The sequence below is a fragment of the Gavialis gangeticus genome, unplaced genomic scaffold (genome assembly GCF_001723915.1).
Source record: "Gavialis gangeticus isolate Ggan-Ray unplaced genomic scaffold, GavGan_comp1, whole genome shotgun sequence".
In the NCBI taxonomy this organism is placed as follows: Eukaryota; Metazoa; Chordata; order Crocodylia; family Gavialidae; genus Gavialis; species Gavialis gangeticus.
Window position 1 is genome coordinate 13,961,589 of NW_017728964.1, and position 12,836 is coordinate 13,974,424.

A 12,836-nucleotide genomic window follows, 5' to 3' on the forward strand; every position below is an offset into this window, starting at 1 on the left:
CAGAGAGAAAAATCCCCTCCAAAGGAGTCGAGCCACACCTACAGAATAATCTGTGGTATTCAGCACTTCAGGGAGTGAAGTCTGTTGTGGCTTGTATGCCCGGCGGGGGAGGAGTGAGTAGGCACATACTTGGATGCGTCTCATCTTCCGAACACTTCGCAAAAGGTGGTTCTCTGAATTCACAGTCTGTTAGTCTCTGTGTCGGTCACTCTGCCCCTCACTCCCAAGCCACAGGCCCCCCAGCCCTGCTGCTGCTTCTCACTCCTGACCCACAGTACCCCACATCCTGCCAGGGTGTGGAGATCCCCCTCTCCAGGCTCCAACCCCCCCCCACATCCCCAACATCTTCACAAATAACACCCCCCACACACACACACACTACAAAAATAGCATCTCATGATTTTACGTGCCAATCTCTTGATTTTTTTTTAAGAGTCTGTCTCATGAGCTTTGGCACAGTGCGGATGGCAATACTGGAGCTGCAGCCTGAACCCAAAATTTCAAGGTGAACAATGTAAAGATCTGCCTCTCTTCACAGTCAGATCAACTAGGCTGGAGGCAGAAAGGGAAGGATGACTGAATAAAAACCCACTCAGAACACAGGCAACCCCCACTTAACACTGTTTCATTTAGTGCTATTTTGCTATAATGCTCATATTAAATTGATACCTGATTCTACTTAGCGTTCAGCAAGTTTCGTTATAATGCTTGCGGTTGCCATCTTGGGTCAGTAAAAACACTTCCAGTCGCCATCTTGGATCATCAAATACGTTTGACTTCACTTGATTTCAGGAACCAATTAAGAGCGCTAAGCAGGGGTTGCCTGTACCAGGTTCCTTTCTTCCACATCACCCTGTGCTTACCATTTGCAAATGTTCTCAGACAGACATGAATGCAACCAATCTTGTCTACCTATAAAGACCAGACAATGAGAGATGTACCAATTGTTTTAGTTTGATGGACAGAGCATGCTCAATTTAACAGAGGTTCAGGACAGCTTGAGAAACTGATGTAATTTGGATTTCCTCCTTTCCCCAAGTACTACCATGTGGGAAGCCTCAACCCTTGGTTTCTTAACAAGAAGATGGAAGACAACGTGTCTTGTGTTGAAAAGAAAGGCAAGGCACAGCCAGCAACTCCTCAGGTAACACTAATAAATTAACTTTTGCGTGTCAGCTTCTTCCAAAGGAAACTTGAAGAGCTTAGGTTGCTTCGTGACACTTGCATGAAAGATGCGCCATAAAAACGTAACATTGCCACTGTCCAGTCTGCACCTTGTCCCATAAACCTCATCACTTCTGAGCTTGACACACTGTGTCAGCAAGCATACAGAAGTGAGCTGGAAACAAAGCACTGGAGATATGGCAACAGTCACACCTATCCAGGAAACCCACAGAGTTGAACTGCAAGGGCAAGGGCAAAGATCATACTCACCATATCCTTGGTAAGTCCCAAGGACGTGGGTAACCACCTTGTTGCATATGGTGCTTACCCTTGGGATACTGGAAAAGACCTGGGCTGTTCTGTTCAAGTATTTGGCTGGAATAGCCAACTATATTTCAGTGCTGTTGCTGTCTGCGGCACCCATGTTATCCCACCTCTGGGTTTCCCTAGCCAAGCCCAGTAAGCCAAATGGTACCAAACAGCTAGAGAAAGACAAGTCCGTCTTTGGCATTGCATCTGGGGACATGAATCTCTACTGATGTTCTGAAAACACACGGATCAGACAGTGTGACATGATCAAACTACAAGGGAAAGGAAGTCAACGTTTGTGTTCCAATTGCAGGAAGCCAAGAGGGGAAAAAATATACCAGCTAAAAGGGTCAAAAGACATAATTCTATTCCTGTATTATTGTAAGCCATTTTTTTTAGCTGTAAGTCACTTAAAAACATCAAATGTGATGAGTGCTGCAAAGAAAAGATCAATTCAGACTCTTCCCACCAAAGCCGGGGCTAAAAAGCATATTCACAATCCAGACCCAGGCATGTCTTTGAGAAGACAAAATACAGGACCTCTCTGCTTAACTCCCCTGGGAACGCACAGCTTTTGGGACTGAGGAACAGTTTCAAAGCAGGCTCTGCAATGAGACAAATTTTCAGAATTCCCAAGCAATGTTTTAAAGGAAGTCCCCCTCATCCGTTGAATAGACTGAGGATTTCTTAAGCCTAATTTCAGGATTTGCCATCCAGGAAACCTCTAAAACATTCATCTTTTTAAAACATGCTAACACAGATTCTTGATGTACCAGCTCTCTGTTCCCTGCATTTGAGAGCTGTATGTGTCCAAGTTGAGAGTGGATCAAAAGCTACCAGAACACTGTAAGTCATTGGCCTGAGCTAAAAAAGAAACTCAGTGGGCAAACAATCTTAGCACTTCCAGTAAGACAGCTGCCACTGTAATTAAGATTAATGAAGTTACTTCAGGACAAAAGAGGTTTCTTTTTTTAATGGTGCTGGCAACATGGGCAAAAGGTAATGCAGACACCAAGAATGTGGCCTGAAGAAAGCTTGTTTCATAGCCTTGAGCATAGAAATGCTAGAAAATGCAAGAGTTAATGACAGACTCCTTTATAGCGTGCACTCCTATCTGTTTACACAGCAGAACTGTCACCTGAAGTCAACAAGGACAGCTGAGGGAGGCCAGGGGATGACAAGAGCAATTTAATCACTCTTCTGCTCAGGACCTCTGCCTCCATATTGGTACAAAACCATGAATGACAATAATCGCTCTTCTCTCCTTTATGGAGGTAACCAAAAGACCATCAATTCACTCTACAAATGATTTTATGGGGAGGAAGCGGAGGGGCAGACCAAGATTACAGCAAAAGCTGAACATGTCTCTGAAGGTTATCCAGTGGCGGATGACTAGATGCACTTTGTAACGCAGGGTTTCTCTTGGCGACCCCAATATTCCTCAGAAACCTTCATTGAGGACTAACCTGAGAGCTTTCCACGGCAATACAAAGTGAGGGAAGGGTTCTGTAAGGAAAGGACTTCTCCAAGGACTACAAGTGTTCAAAGCCAGTGAACACTCACCTGCAAGGGGAGTGGCAACAATTAACTTGCTGATACAAAGAGTAATCAGGGTGTTAATCCGGGTTTGGGAGTTAATGATTCCCCAGTGAATGACATAAGCAGCTAGCCAAGAGGAATTGCTGGGTGCGGTCACTGCTTAAAACACTGTCACCCCTTAGCCATCCCAGCCCCACAAGGTCAGATCCCCAGTCCTTCTAGGGAGGCCCAGGGTCTATCCCAATGCTCCACAATCAGCCCAGGTCATTTTCAGCAAGGGCATTTCTAAATAACCAGCCAAAAAGGCACCAGGATCTTTAGGCAGTAACAATATCTGAACCCCTGACAACAAGCCAAGCAAACTGCATGGACTATGCAGCTGCTTAACTCTTCCCCACCCAAACAAAAAGCAGTGCTAGCTAACAGAATGCCACATTTTAGACCCGTGTTCATTCAAAACCACCACGTTTTTTTCTTTTCCCTCAGCCAAATTCAAGAGAATAAAAGCCCAAAGAGGTGGAGGCAGCGGGACACCCCATGTTTTCAAGCTCTGTCAATCATTTCCTTCCCTTCCTATTAAATGTGATCTGTGTATGTGCCTGAAAATATATTTTTAAAGCAGGAATCTGCTTACAGTTAAGGGGGTTATCTGCTCATTCACTGCAAATAAGGCATGATAGAGGGATCTGGGGCTAGTCTGAGCATACAAAGTTTCAGATCAAGGAGATGTCTTCCCCGAGGAAAATTCCCAAAAGCAAGGAGGGTTTGGCAGTGACTGGATGCCCTGGTTTCTGCAGATCGCTCTGACCTTAGTTAGCTAATAGGATGTGAATCTGTCTAGCACTGCTTATTACCATTCTGAGAAAGGGTCTTTTTTGCTATAAATTTACAATTATCAGCACTTGCACTGTGTACTTCCAGTCAAGAGAGCACTATTCAGCCAAACTACCTGCATGCTAGCTGTCTGCTCAGCGTAAGGAAGATTTCAACCTGCCGCCTGAAGTTATAAAAGTACAGTTTCCACTCACTGATGCTCCCTTCTCCCAGCCCAAACGTCCCATTTATGGGGGACCTTAATTTTTCTCCTGAGGCTAGAGACAAAAAAAAAAATCAGAGCAGTTTGACGTCTCTTCAGTGTTTGAATGTGAAAAGTCCTTGTAACTTTCTGCTCAGGAGTTTAGCAGTTAAAGACAGAGGAAGGTGCAGCTGGTCCAGTCTTTCATGCTGCATTTATCTATGGCTGAGATAAGCGAGGCAGTGTCCCTACCCAGTTAGTAAATGGAAATGCTCTTGTTTGAAGACTGGAGGGCTATGTGAGCAGAAGAGAATTGTGGGGTGATAAAAACCTGGCCACTTCTCTATGTTGGTGCTGTCTGCATGAAGTCCAGGTGGGCTCCAAGTTCAGTCTCCCTGATCCCTTTCAATATTAAGCTGCATTATTAATTATAGTCTTACCCAACTATGAACAAATGTTATAGCTTTGGTCTAGAACAGCAGTGACACCCAACAGGCCTCTCACAGGCTTTGTGGTTTTGAGGGACAGCAAATCAATTGTAAAGTCCTTTATATGGTCTCTGGAACGGACCCGACACACAGGATATAGCCACTACCAGGAGTCCTCTCCTCACCTAACCCCATCCAAATCAGAAGAAATTCAATGTCCTTCCTAATTACTGTTCAGCTAGTATCCAACACTGAAGCTGACAAAGCCAGCAGCTGACATTCATGCTCTCACCACATGCTCACAGATGTGACTGCTAGAAAGAGTGCCAAATGTAGGCTTGCTGCTTGTGAATAATGGCACAATTAACTGATCCACAGCAGCTGTTTAATCTCTTTGTACAATAGGGCAGCCTGGGTTTGATCTCCTGCACATAGCCTGGCTCTAAACTCTGAAAGGGCCACAGCAGGCTCTTTCAACAGCACACAGACCCGCACAGCCTGTGTCTTTAATACATGTTTCCAGAACCAAGTGGCTGAAGCTCTCCAGCATGAGGAACTGTTATGTGAAGCAACAAAATGCCCAAGTTGTTCAATGTTATTAGTAAAGTTAAATCAAGCTGCTTTCCACAGCCACACCCATGATTAAAGCTTTCTTCCCTCCCTGGTGTTAAATGATCAAAGCAACAGGAAAAAATAAAAACAGAAAAATACTGCCACTTGCTGGAAAAGTAGGGTATGAAACACTTGGTGTTAATTCAAACAGGACTTCCTTTAATATAAACATTTTGCAAGGAATCTCTCAGCTACTGCAAATGTAGCCCACAAGCTGTGTGCTATTTATAGCGACCTACCTTCTATACAGCACTCCAGTCTGGTAGGAACCCAGGGATGGCTCACATGGCAGGACCTTGTCTGGAGGGGGAAGATCAGCACCGGCATCTCTTGGAGTTCACAGTGGAAACAGAAAAACAGCCAAAAGGGTGTTTCTGGTATTCCCTTCATTAGGAACCACAGGTAACTGGTGTATACACCTCAAGCCTGCGGTTCACCACCTTTTTAGACACAAGGCATCCCCTGAGAAAGTGCTAACTCTTAATTTTGTACTCATTTTTGAGTGCAGAAAAAATAATAGAGCAATTTTTCTGTTGCAAAGAACTCAGAAAAAATGCAAGAGGTCAACGTGTGTTTGACACTATGGATACCCATTTGCAATCTCTGGGTTGATCTTGTGAATCCCGTTGCACACTTAACAGTGTTAATATTGTGTGGCACCCTTGAAAGGATCTCAAGGCATCCCGAGATGCAGCGCACTCTGGCTGAGAATCACTACCTCAAACCAACAAGTGAGGGAAGTTAACTTTGGAATCTGAAAAATTCCCTTGCCTTATCTCCATGTCTTTCATCCCATGCCAAGATGGAAGGAAAGGGGAAAGAAGTGAGAGGACGAACACTTCAGGGTGAGGGGCAGTCTCATGAACCACAAGTAAAGAGATGCTCCCCTGTCCAGCTAGCTAAGACCTGGGTTTGCATTACCACCTGACAAGTTCTATACTGAGGCCAAAGGAATTTTTACATCCTGCAACTGAAAAAGATCTAATCTGGGTATTATCTATCTTTTGAAGCACTGCTTCAGAGACGTTGGCTTAAATGGAATGGGGACTGCTGTTCAGATGCTCACTTAAAACCTAACCTAAAATCTGGGGCAAACTATGTATTTTATTAAGCACACTGATAAGTCTTGTCATTCTTGGGAAGATCTCTGTACATAATACTGGACCCGTGACCACAAAAGGCAAAGAGGGAGGGGATGACACCTGTTCTAACTTGCCTTCTTAGCCTCATAATGGTTTTAGCTTGTCTTCTTTCCCACCAGGAAATGTTCATCAAGTTTTTTCCTTAAATTGCTCCTTCAGTTTCCTTACCTGCAAAATGTAGATAATGATACTGGCCTCCTTTGTAAAGCACGGTGAGAACAGCTAAGTGCTATATAAGAGCCTGGTGCTATTATTCCAATCTCAGGAGAAGTTACATACATTTGCATTAAAACATATCACTTCCTTTTCAAAGGCCTGCAAGCACTACGTCTCAAGAACTCCAGGATGGGTCAACAGACATTAAACAATTTGCCCAAATTTACATTAAGGGATTATTTACATCTAGAGTTCCCTCATTACATTCATGTGAACTAAGAATGCCCCACATTAAATTATGCAGGGACAGCTACTGCACTTTAAATTCGTCTTAATGCTCAATGGTTGACAATCCCTCAGCATAGTTAGGAAAGGAATCCTGGTTTCCATCCCTCATCCTGTGCCTAAAAGGTAAGATTTCCTTCTTCAGGTAAGAAAAGGGGTATTTTCTGAATGATCTTTGCAGTATGTGAACATAAGTGTTTAGTTCTTCTTTAAACTGGGCAGAGAATTCAAACAGAGCCTCTTCCACATTCATGCCCTCAGCGAGATCACCACAAATTATGTACAGGCTGTCATGAGAAACTATGTACAGGCTCTCAGTTGGATTCTTTCACAGCTCAGTGTAATAACTCTCTCCCCCTCCAGTTTATAAGATTTTTTAAAATTTTAAAATGCCCATTACTTTTCTTCTTTTTCCAAATGATGGATTTTTTTCTTTCAAGGTTGTGTGCAGTTCTGTTCCTGAATGGCATTGTACCCCCAACAAAATCATGCAGGTGCCCCTGAGGATGGCTGCAAACCTGGCTCCTTCTCTCAGCTTTCATTTCAATTGTAGACACACACCCTTCTTCTATGTCTTGCTGCAGCTGTGATCAGCCATGCAACTCCCTCCTTCCCTTTAGCTTTCCAATGCTCTCCACCTTCTCGCTGATGCTGGGTTCCAGTTCATGAATTGGACCATCTCCCGTGACTACTGTATTTGAAAGGGAATGTTAACTCCTTGGTGAAAAGTCCTTTTTATAGATTTACTGCATGGCAATATTACTCTGCTACATCTCGAGCAGAAAGTTTTGGATTTTCCATTAATTACAATTGTTCTGCCCTACAACAGGTGTGAGTGGCACTTGATTCTAACAGAGCAGTGTACTGGAAAGCTAAAAATCAAGGGCAAGTTCTTAAACAGCCATGGTCTACTTAAATTGATAAAAAGACAATACCTTAAAAGGACTCGATTGCTCTTAAAGCCATTTACCTTCCCTGCAGCAGCAGGTCACTGGCTGATAGCTGACAGGCTAGGATATACCGGTTTGATCAGTGGAAGCTGCAGGTAAGATGCTCCAAAGTTAAGGTACCAATGTGAGAATAAGAACTCCCAGTAGTTATATTCCCAGCTCCCACGTACTGCATGGCCTTCAAGTCAATCTCAGTGCATCATCTGCCTTCCCTGTATTTTCTTCCCTTTCACTGCCCATTACAAAGAAGTGTGCGTGCAGGGACATTCATTGACTACCTCCTGCCACTTTTACCTGTATTTTGAGAATCCATTGTTTACAGTTTCAAAGCTGCAGCTCTGGCACTTAATACGTAGAGCTGTCCCTGGCATTCAATGCATGGAGAGTCTCATGGATAAAAGGATTAATCCACTAATCATTTGTTAATAAGAACAGCTAGAAAATATGGAAAAAGAGGATGCTTTGACAGACTGCAAACAATACAGCTGAGCTATTTTCAAATAAATGCATCACTGCTACAAGTGGCAGCATCTTACTGCTTAAATCTGCTAGGAATTTATTGCTGATATGGATCAACTCCTTTGGAGACTGAAGTTTTTTATTCACACGAGGTGCAAAACAAGAAGCTGCAATAAGACCCTTTGTTTTGTAGCAGGGCCAGATCCCATTACATATTTTTCAATTTTCGTTTAAAATAAGCCTATCCAGCAGTTTTGGTTGTGAAAACCTTTGAAATCTGAAGCAAGTGCAAACCACTGCAGTATTTTTCAAACAACTAGCAAGAAATACATCCAGGGATGACCTCAGCCAACAGTACTGATTCCAGTGGCCAATATTTAGGAGAGGGAATTGGAACGGCTGAGTGTCGAGATGAGGAACATGACATTGAAGGGGCCTCCTTCCCCTCTCCTAAACTGAAAGTCACTTTTGCTCCCCAGGAAACATTTCCATGCCCATTACCTAGAGCTTCAGCCTCCAATTTTGTGGCAAAACCTCTCAGGCATGTCTCATGCCTCCCTGGGCAGAAAGAACCCATTGTTCTACCCAGCTACCAAGACCTTCACCGATACAACGGCAAGGACCTACACTGATGCAAAGAGTTGGTGAACTGATTAGGTGGTACATTCAAATACATTCAAGCAGAGTACCAAAACACTGAAGTTACAGTCATGTACATGTTATCCAATAAAAACCTCTATTTTGCGTTTACTTGAAGCTACCACAGAATTTCCAATTTATTGAGGTGAAGCCTGATTGCAGAGTTTATCTACTTTGCTTAGTTCACGACATGCAAATCTTACCCTGCCTTCTACAAAGTTTAGGTAAGAGACAGGACACAGGTCCTCAGGTAAAAGTCTTCCCTGGGCAATTTATACTCATTCAGTATCCTGCTGCACATTCATGTAGTTATGGGGATTAATCTAGCTTCCAAACCAAGCTCCAACATGATTATATCCTATCTATACATGTCTCTTTATCTATCTTCTGGTGGATACAGCTCATCCACATATTTCCTGCCTTTAAATGTGTTGCCATGCTCTGTTACACAGCAACTGAATGCCAGCAGTGCAAGCAGTGACACAATTTTAGGTACAAGGCATTTTTCTAAAGGCCATTATTTGCAAATCCCCAACTTGGGATTAATAGTGCTCTTTCACTGTCAAATAGCTTTGAACACAAATTCTTATTAAAAAGGATGACTGAGCAGTCTGGCATAAAAAGCTTAGCCAGGATTTCTGTGGGTGGTACCTTTTATTGGACTAACTGCAGGGTTGCAAGATAGACTTAAACAAGCTTTTGAATGCACCACATTCTTCAGGTCTCATTCATTCTTCTTCAAAAGTTTGAGTAAGTATCCCAGCCTTGCAGCTGGTCCAATAAAAAAAACGTATCACCTGCAAAGACTGTTGCCTCATATTTCCTAGACCACCACGGCTACACCACTAGTCAGTGCTACCATAAAACCTTGGGCTGTCTCTCAGTGCATATTATAAGTGTTTCTAGAGGCTGTGAACCCATTGCAAACAGATTCCTCTACTGAGCTATTTCTCATGCAAAAACTTCTAAATAGAAGCATTCAGACATGTATGTCACAACAGACTTCTGATCATTTTGTGATAAGCTTGTATTGTATTATGCACATCGCTGCACTGATTCTTTCTAACAACTTCCCACCAGGTCAGATCTAATTCACAGTACAGCTCATCCAGGACTTCAGATCCTGACTCTCAGCTTAATCACAGGTCTAGTTACATGACTATTGCTTCCTTAAATCTCTCCCACAAGCTAGGATTAAAAGGTCTTGAACATTTGTGTCACAAGTACAAAAATAAGTCAGAGCTTGAACTAACTACGTGACAAAACAAGCCAGGAACGAAGCCACGCTGTTTAGATTTATTTCTTTTGTGAAGAGCTTCCCCACCCCACCACACCACACTTCCAAATACCTTTAGGTCACCAGCCTCAGGTTTCTCAGTCTCTGAATCGTCATCTTCCTACAAGACAAGAATTTACAGGATTAAGCTTAAAGAGTGGGCTTGGTAAATTACTAAATGTATACTGAGGGGCTTGAATTCGACAGCCCAACAACAAAGCTACAGATGGCTTAAGCTTAAAGTCTCAATCCCCCTCCTCCCCTCAGAGCGCCCCAAAGAAATTCTACAAGCCACAGAAAGAAGGATTTTTAGCCAAAGCATGACTCTGCATAGCAGACATCCCACCCCCAGAGTTCATGCAGCACCTCTTTACTGAAAACCAGACAATAAGGAGGAAGCAGAACTAGAAAGAAAGTTTTTGTCAAGCAAGAATTCTGGCTCTTCCAATGTTTTTGCACTTGCTCCTCATTAGCAGGTCTCTCAGAGCAAGCAGCATTTGTGAGACCTATTGTACTCTAAAGCACACACCAGCAACACAGAAGACACAGCTTGCCTGCCATCCCACTCATCATGCAGCCTAGGTGACAGTAGCCAAGCCCCACAAGTCTGAAAGATCTGGTGATGCCAGCAGACACCAGATCTTGCTCATTTACAGTTCAGTGCCCCAGGAAGCAAGTTTGCTTTTATCAAGCACTGTATTGCACTTCCAAATACTCAAGAGGAACAAGGTCAGTTTGGAAGAATTTTACTTAATGGGCTTCATTCAATTATCATTTTGATCCAGAAAATAAAACCAGGTAACGGACAAAATGCCAAACAGAAACCACCATATACTATCCAAGAAGGGTCCTGTGGCTTTCACGATAGATTCAATTGTCACTGCAGAGTACACTGTTCTGCTAGCCAATTAATTTGACCATTACAAGGCAGCTCCCTCTAGATACAAATACATAACCAGGTGCAAGAGCTACCACATTTTTAAGAACATATATTTTCTTCCAGCTCACATATTTGAGGCTGAATGGATTCCCCTCAAACTCCTCCATTCCTCTTCAACTTTGGCCTGAAACAACTTAAAGGAAGTTGCAAGAAAAGTGAAAGGAGGGATTTGCAGTGGAAGTGCCATCTCAGTCTTCACCGTCTCAGGTCATGTGTTGAAGGCCCTGAGCTGCTGCTTTGCCATCTGGGCTGCCCCTCCACTACCCCCTGCCCAGGTTGGGGAGAGGGGAGCACATCAACTTGCCAGTTACTTCAATTATATCACCTAGGTACACAAGGATTACAAAGCTGAATAATTTGGTGTTTCCACCACCTTGCTGCCCTAGTTGAAAATGGCTGAGATTGGAGTGAACATGGGGTGCAGTGCTCTAAAAATAATAATAATAATAACAATAATAATAATAAAAATAATGAGATCTTAATATCACAGGCTTTGCTTTTAAAAGAGATTTTAAAAACCTACAGCTTCAGTGTATATGAATCATTTACACTACAAATCTATACCCACAACTACTCCTGAAGAAAGCAGCTTACCAACCAATGCCAACTGGGATGGCCAAGGAGAGAAAGAAAATTCTAGAAGAAAGGGCCTTCCATTAGGAAGGTCCAATGCTGGTCCTGGAAAAAAGTTAAACCTAGAAACTAATGTTCCATTGCTATGATAGGCTATAAAGTGAGAGACAGTTTTGGTAACTGCATTGAGGCTACAGAAAGCAATAACCAGAGAAAACCCCTGTAAGAGAGAATCTGTAGAAAGAACTGAATATGCAAAGGACATCTTCTCTATTTCTTGCACTTCTAAGATGATGTGGGACTACATTCTACCTTCAAAGAAGTTGTACCTGTAGATCTTTGAAAACCTACTTGCCCATGCTGGACAAAAAGATTTTTCCTGATGAAGAACAGTTAGATTTAAGCCACCAGTTTCTTCAAGATTTAAGCTCTCTCTAAAAAATTTCTAACACCTATGAATGCAAAACAAAAAAAATAGAAATCCAGCCTCTAGGAAGTTAAGAAACTGCATTAGTTCACCCTTTGAACACCCAAAGCATCTGCCATGAGACTTCTGCCATCATATACAGCTCTTCCAGGTAGCAGCAGTATGGAATTAACTAAACCAAGTCAATTTAACTTGTACTGTTCAGGTAATAGTTTCACTGGCTTTAAAGCGACAGCTGCTGCTTAGGAGAGCTGAGAGCAGTGGCTGAGACAGGCATGAAGTTCATCCCAACTATCTACGATCACACACACATACACAGATTTTGTGGGGAACAGTTACAGCAACAAATATCTTTTTTCCCCCTTCCTGCCTCAGAGGAGTGAGACACTTGAAGTGGGAGTAAGATAACAGGTAAGCAAACTTCTCATGACAGGCAAGACAGAAGAAACAAAACCTCGCTCCGTTCAGTCGTTATAGTGGAGGAAAGGTACTTTAAGTTTCTCAGATCCCTACTAACTTGAGGCAGATAGAAAAGATTAATCCTTCTAGTGTAATCTAGTGCTAGAATTCTAAATTAATGTCCCCACTCCTATCAGTTGGGATTTTCACAGGGTTACAGCCCCTACAGCTCCATGACAAAATAACTTGCCCTTCTGTGTGTAGGATCTATACTTGGCCATTAGATGCCTTGTGAACGTCATGCGTTGTGTACAAATATCCTAGGTATCACACAAAGCAGCCATCTGGGTATTTAAGTGCTGTTAGGAACATGCCATGCTTTCACAACGAACAAAAAGCCACGCAGATCTACACAAAAAACCCCAAAAAACACTGCCATATCAATACACACTGAAGCAGTAAGTGAATTCTGTATCCATGAAAAATAAAGAAAAGGGACATAAGCACCATAATTTCCATCCTG

The 12,836-nt window shown here is 42.8% G+C and overlaps 1 protein-coding gene across 5 annotated transcripts in view; it reads right to left on the reverse strand.

The window, feature by feature from the left end:
* The window catches only part of SAP30BP (SAP30 binding protein), an 81,731-nt gene that overhangs the window by 55,269 nt on the left and 13,626 nt on the right, over positions 1-12,836 (reverse strand). For 3 of the 5 annotated variants that reach the window (XM_019503470.1, XM_019503461.1, XM_019503453.1), the window contains exon 3: positions 10,048-10,095. The exons of the other annotated variants lie outside the window; for them this stretch is intronic. In XM_019503470.1, coding sequence (XP_019359015.1) covers positions 10,048-10,095 — 48 coding nt within the window. The remainder of the gene's footprint in view (positions 1-10,047; positions 10,096-12,836) is intronic. 5 annotated transcript variants of the gene reach the window in all.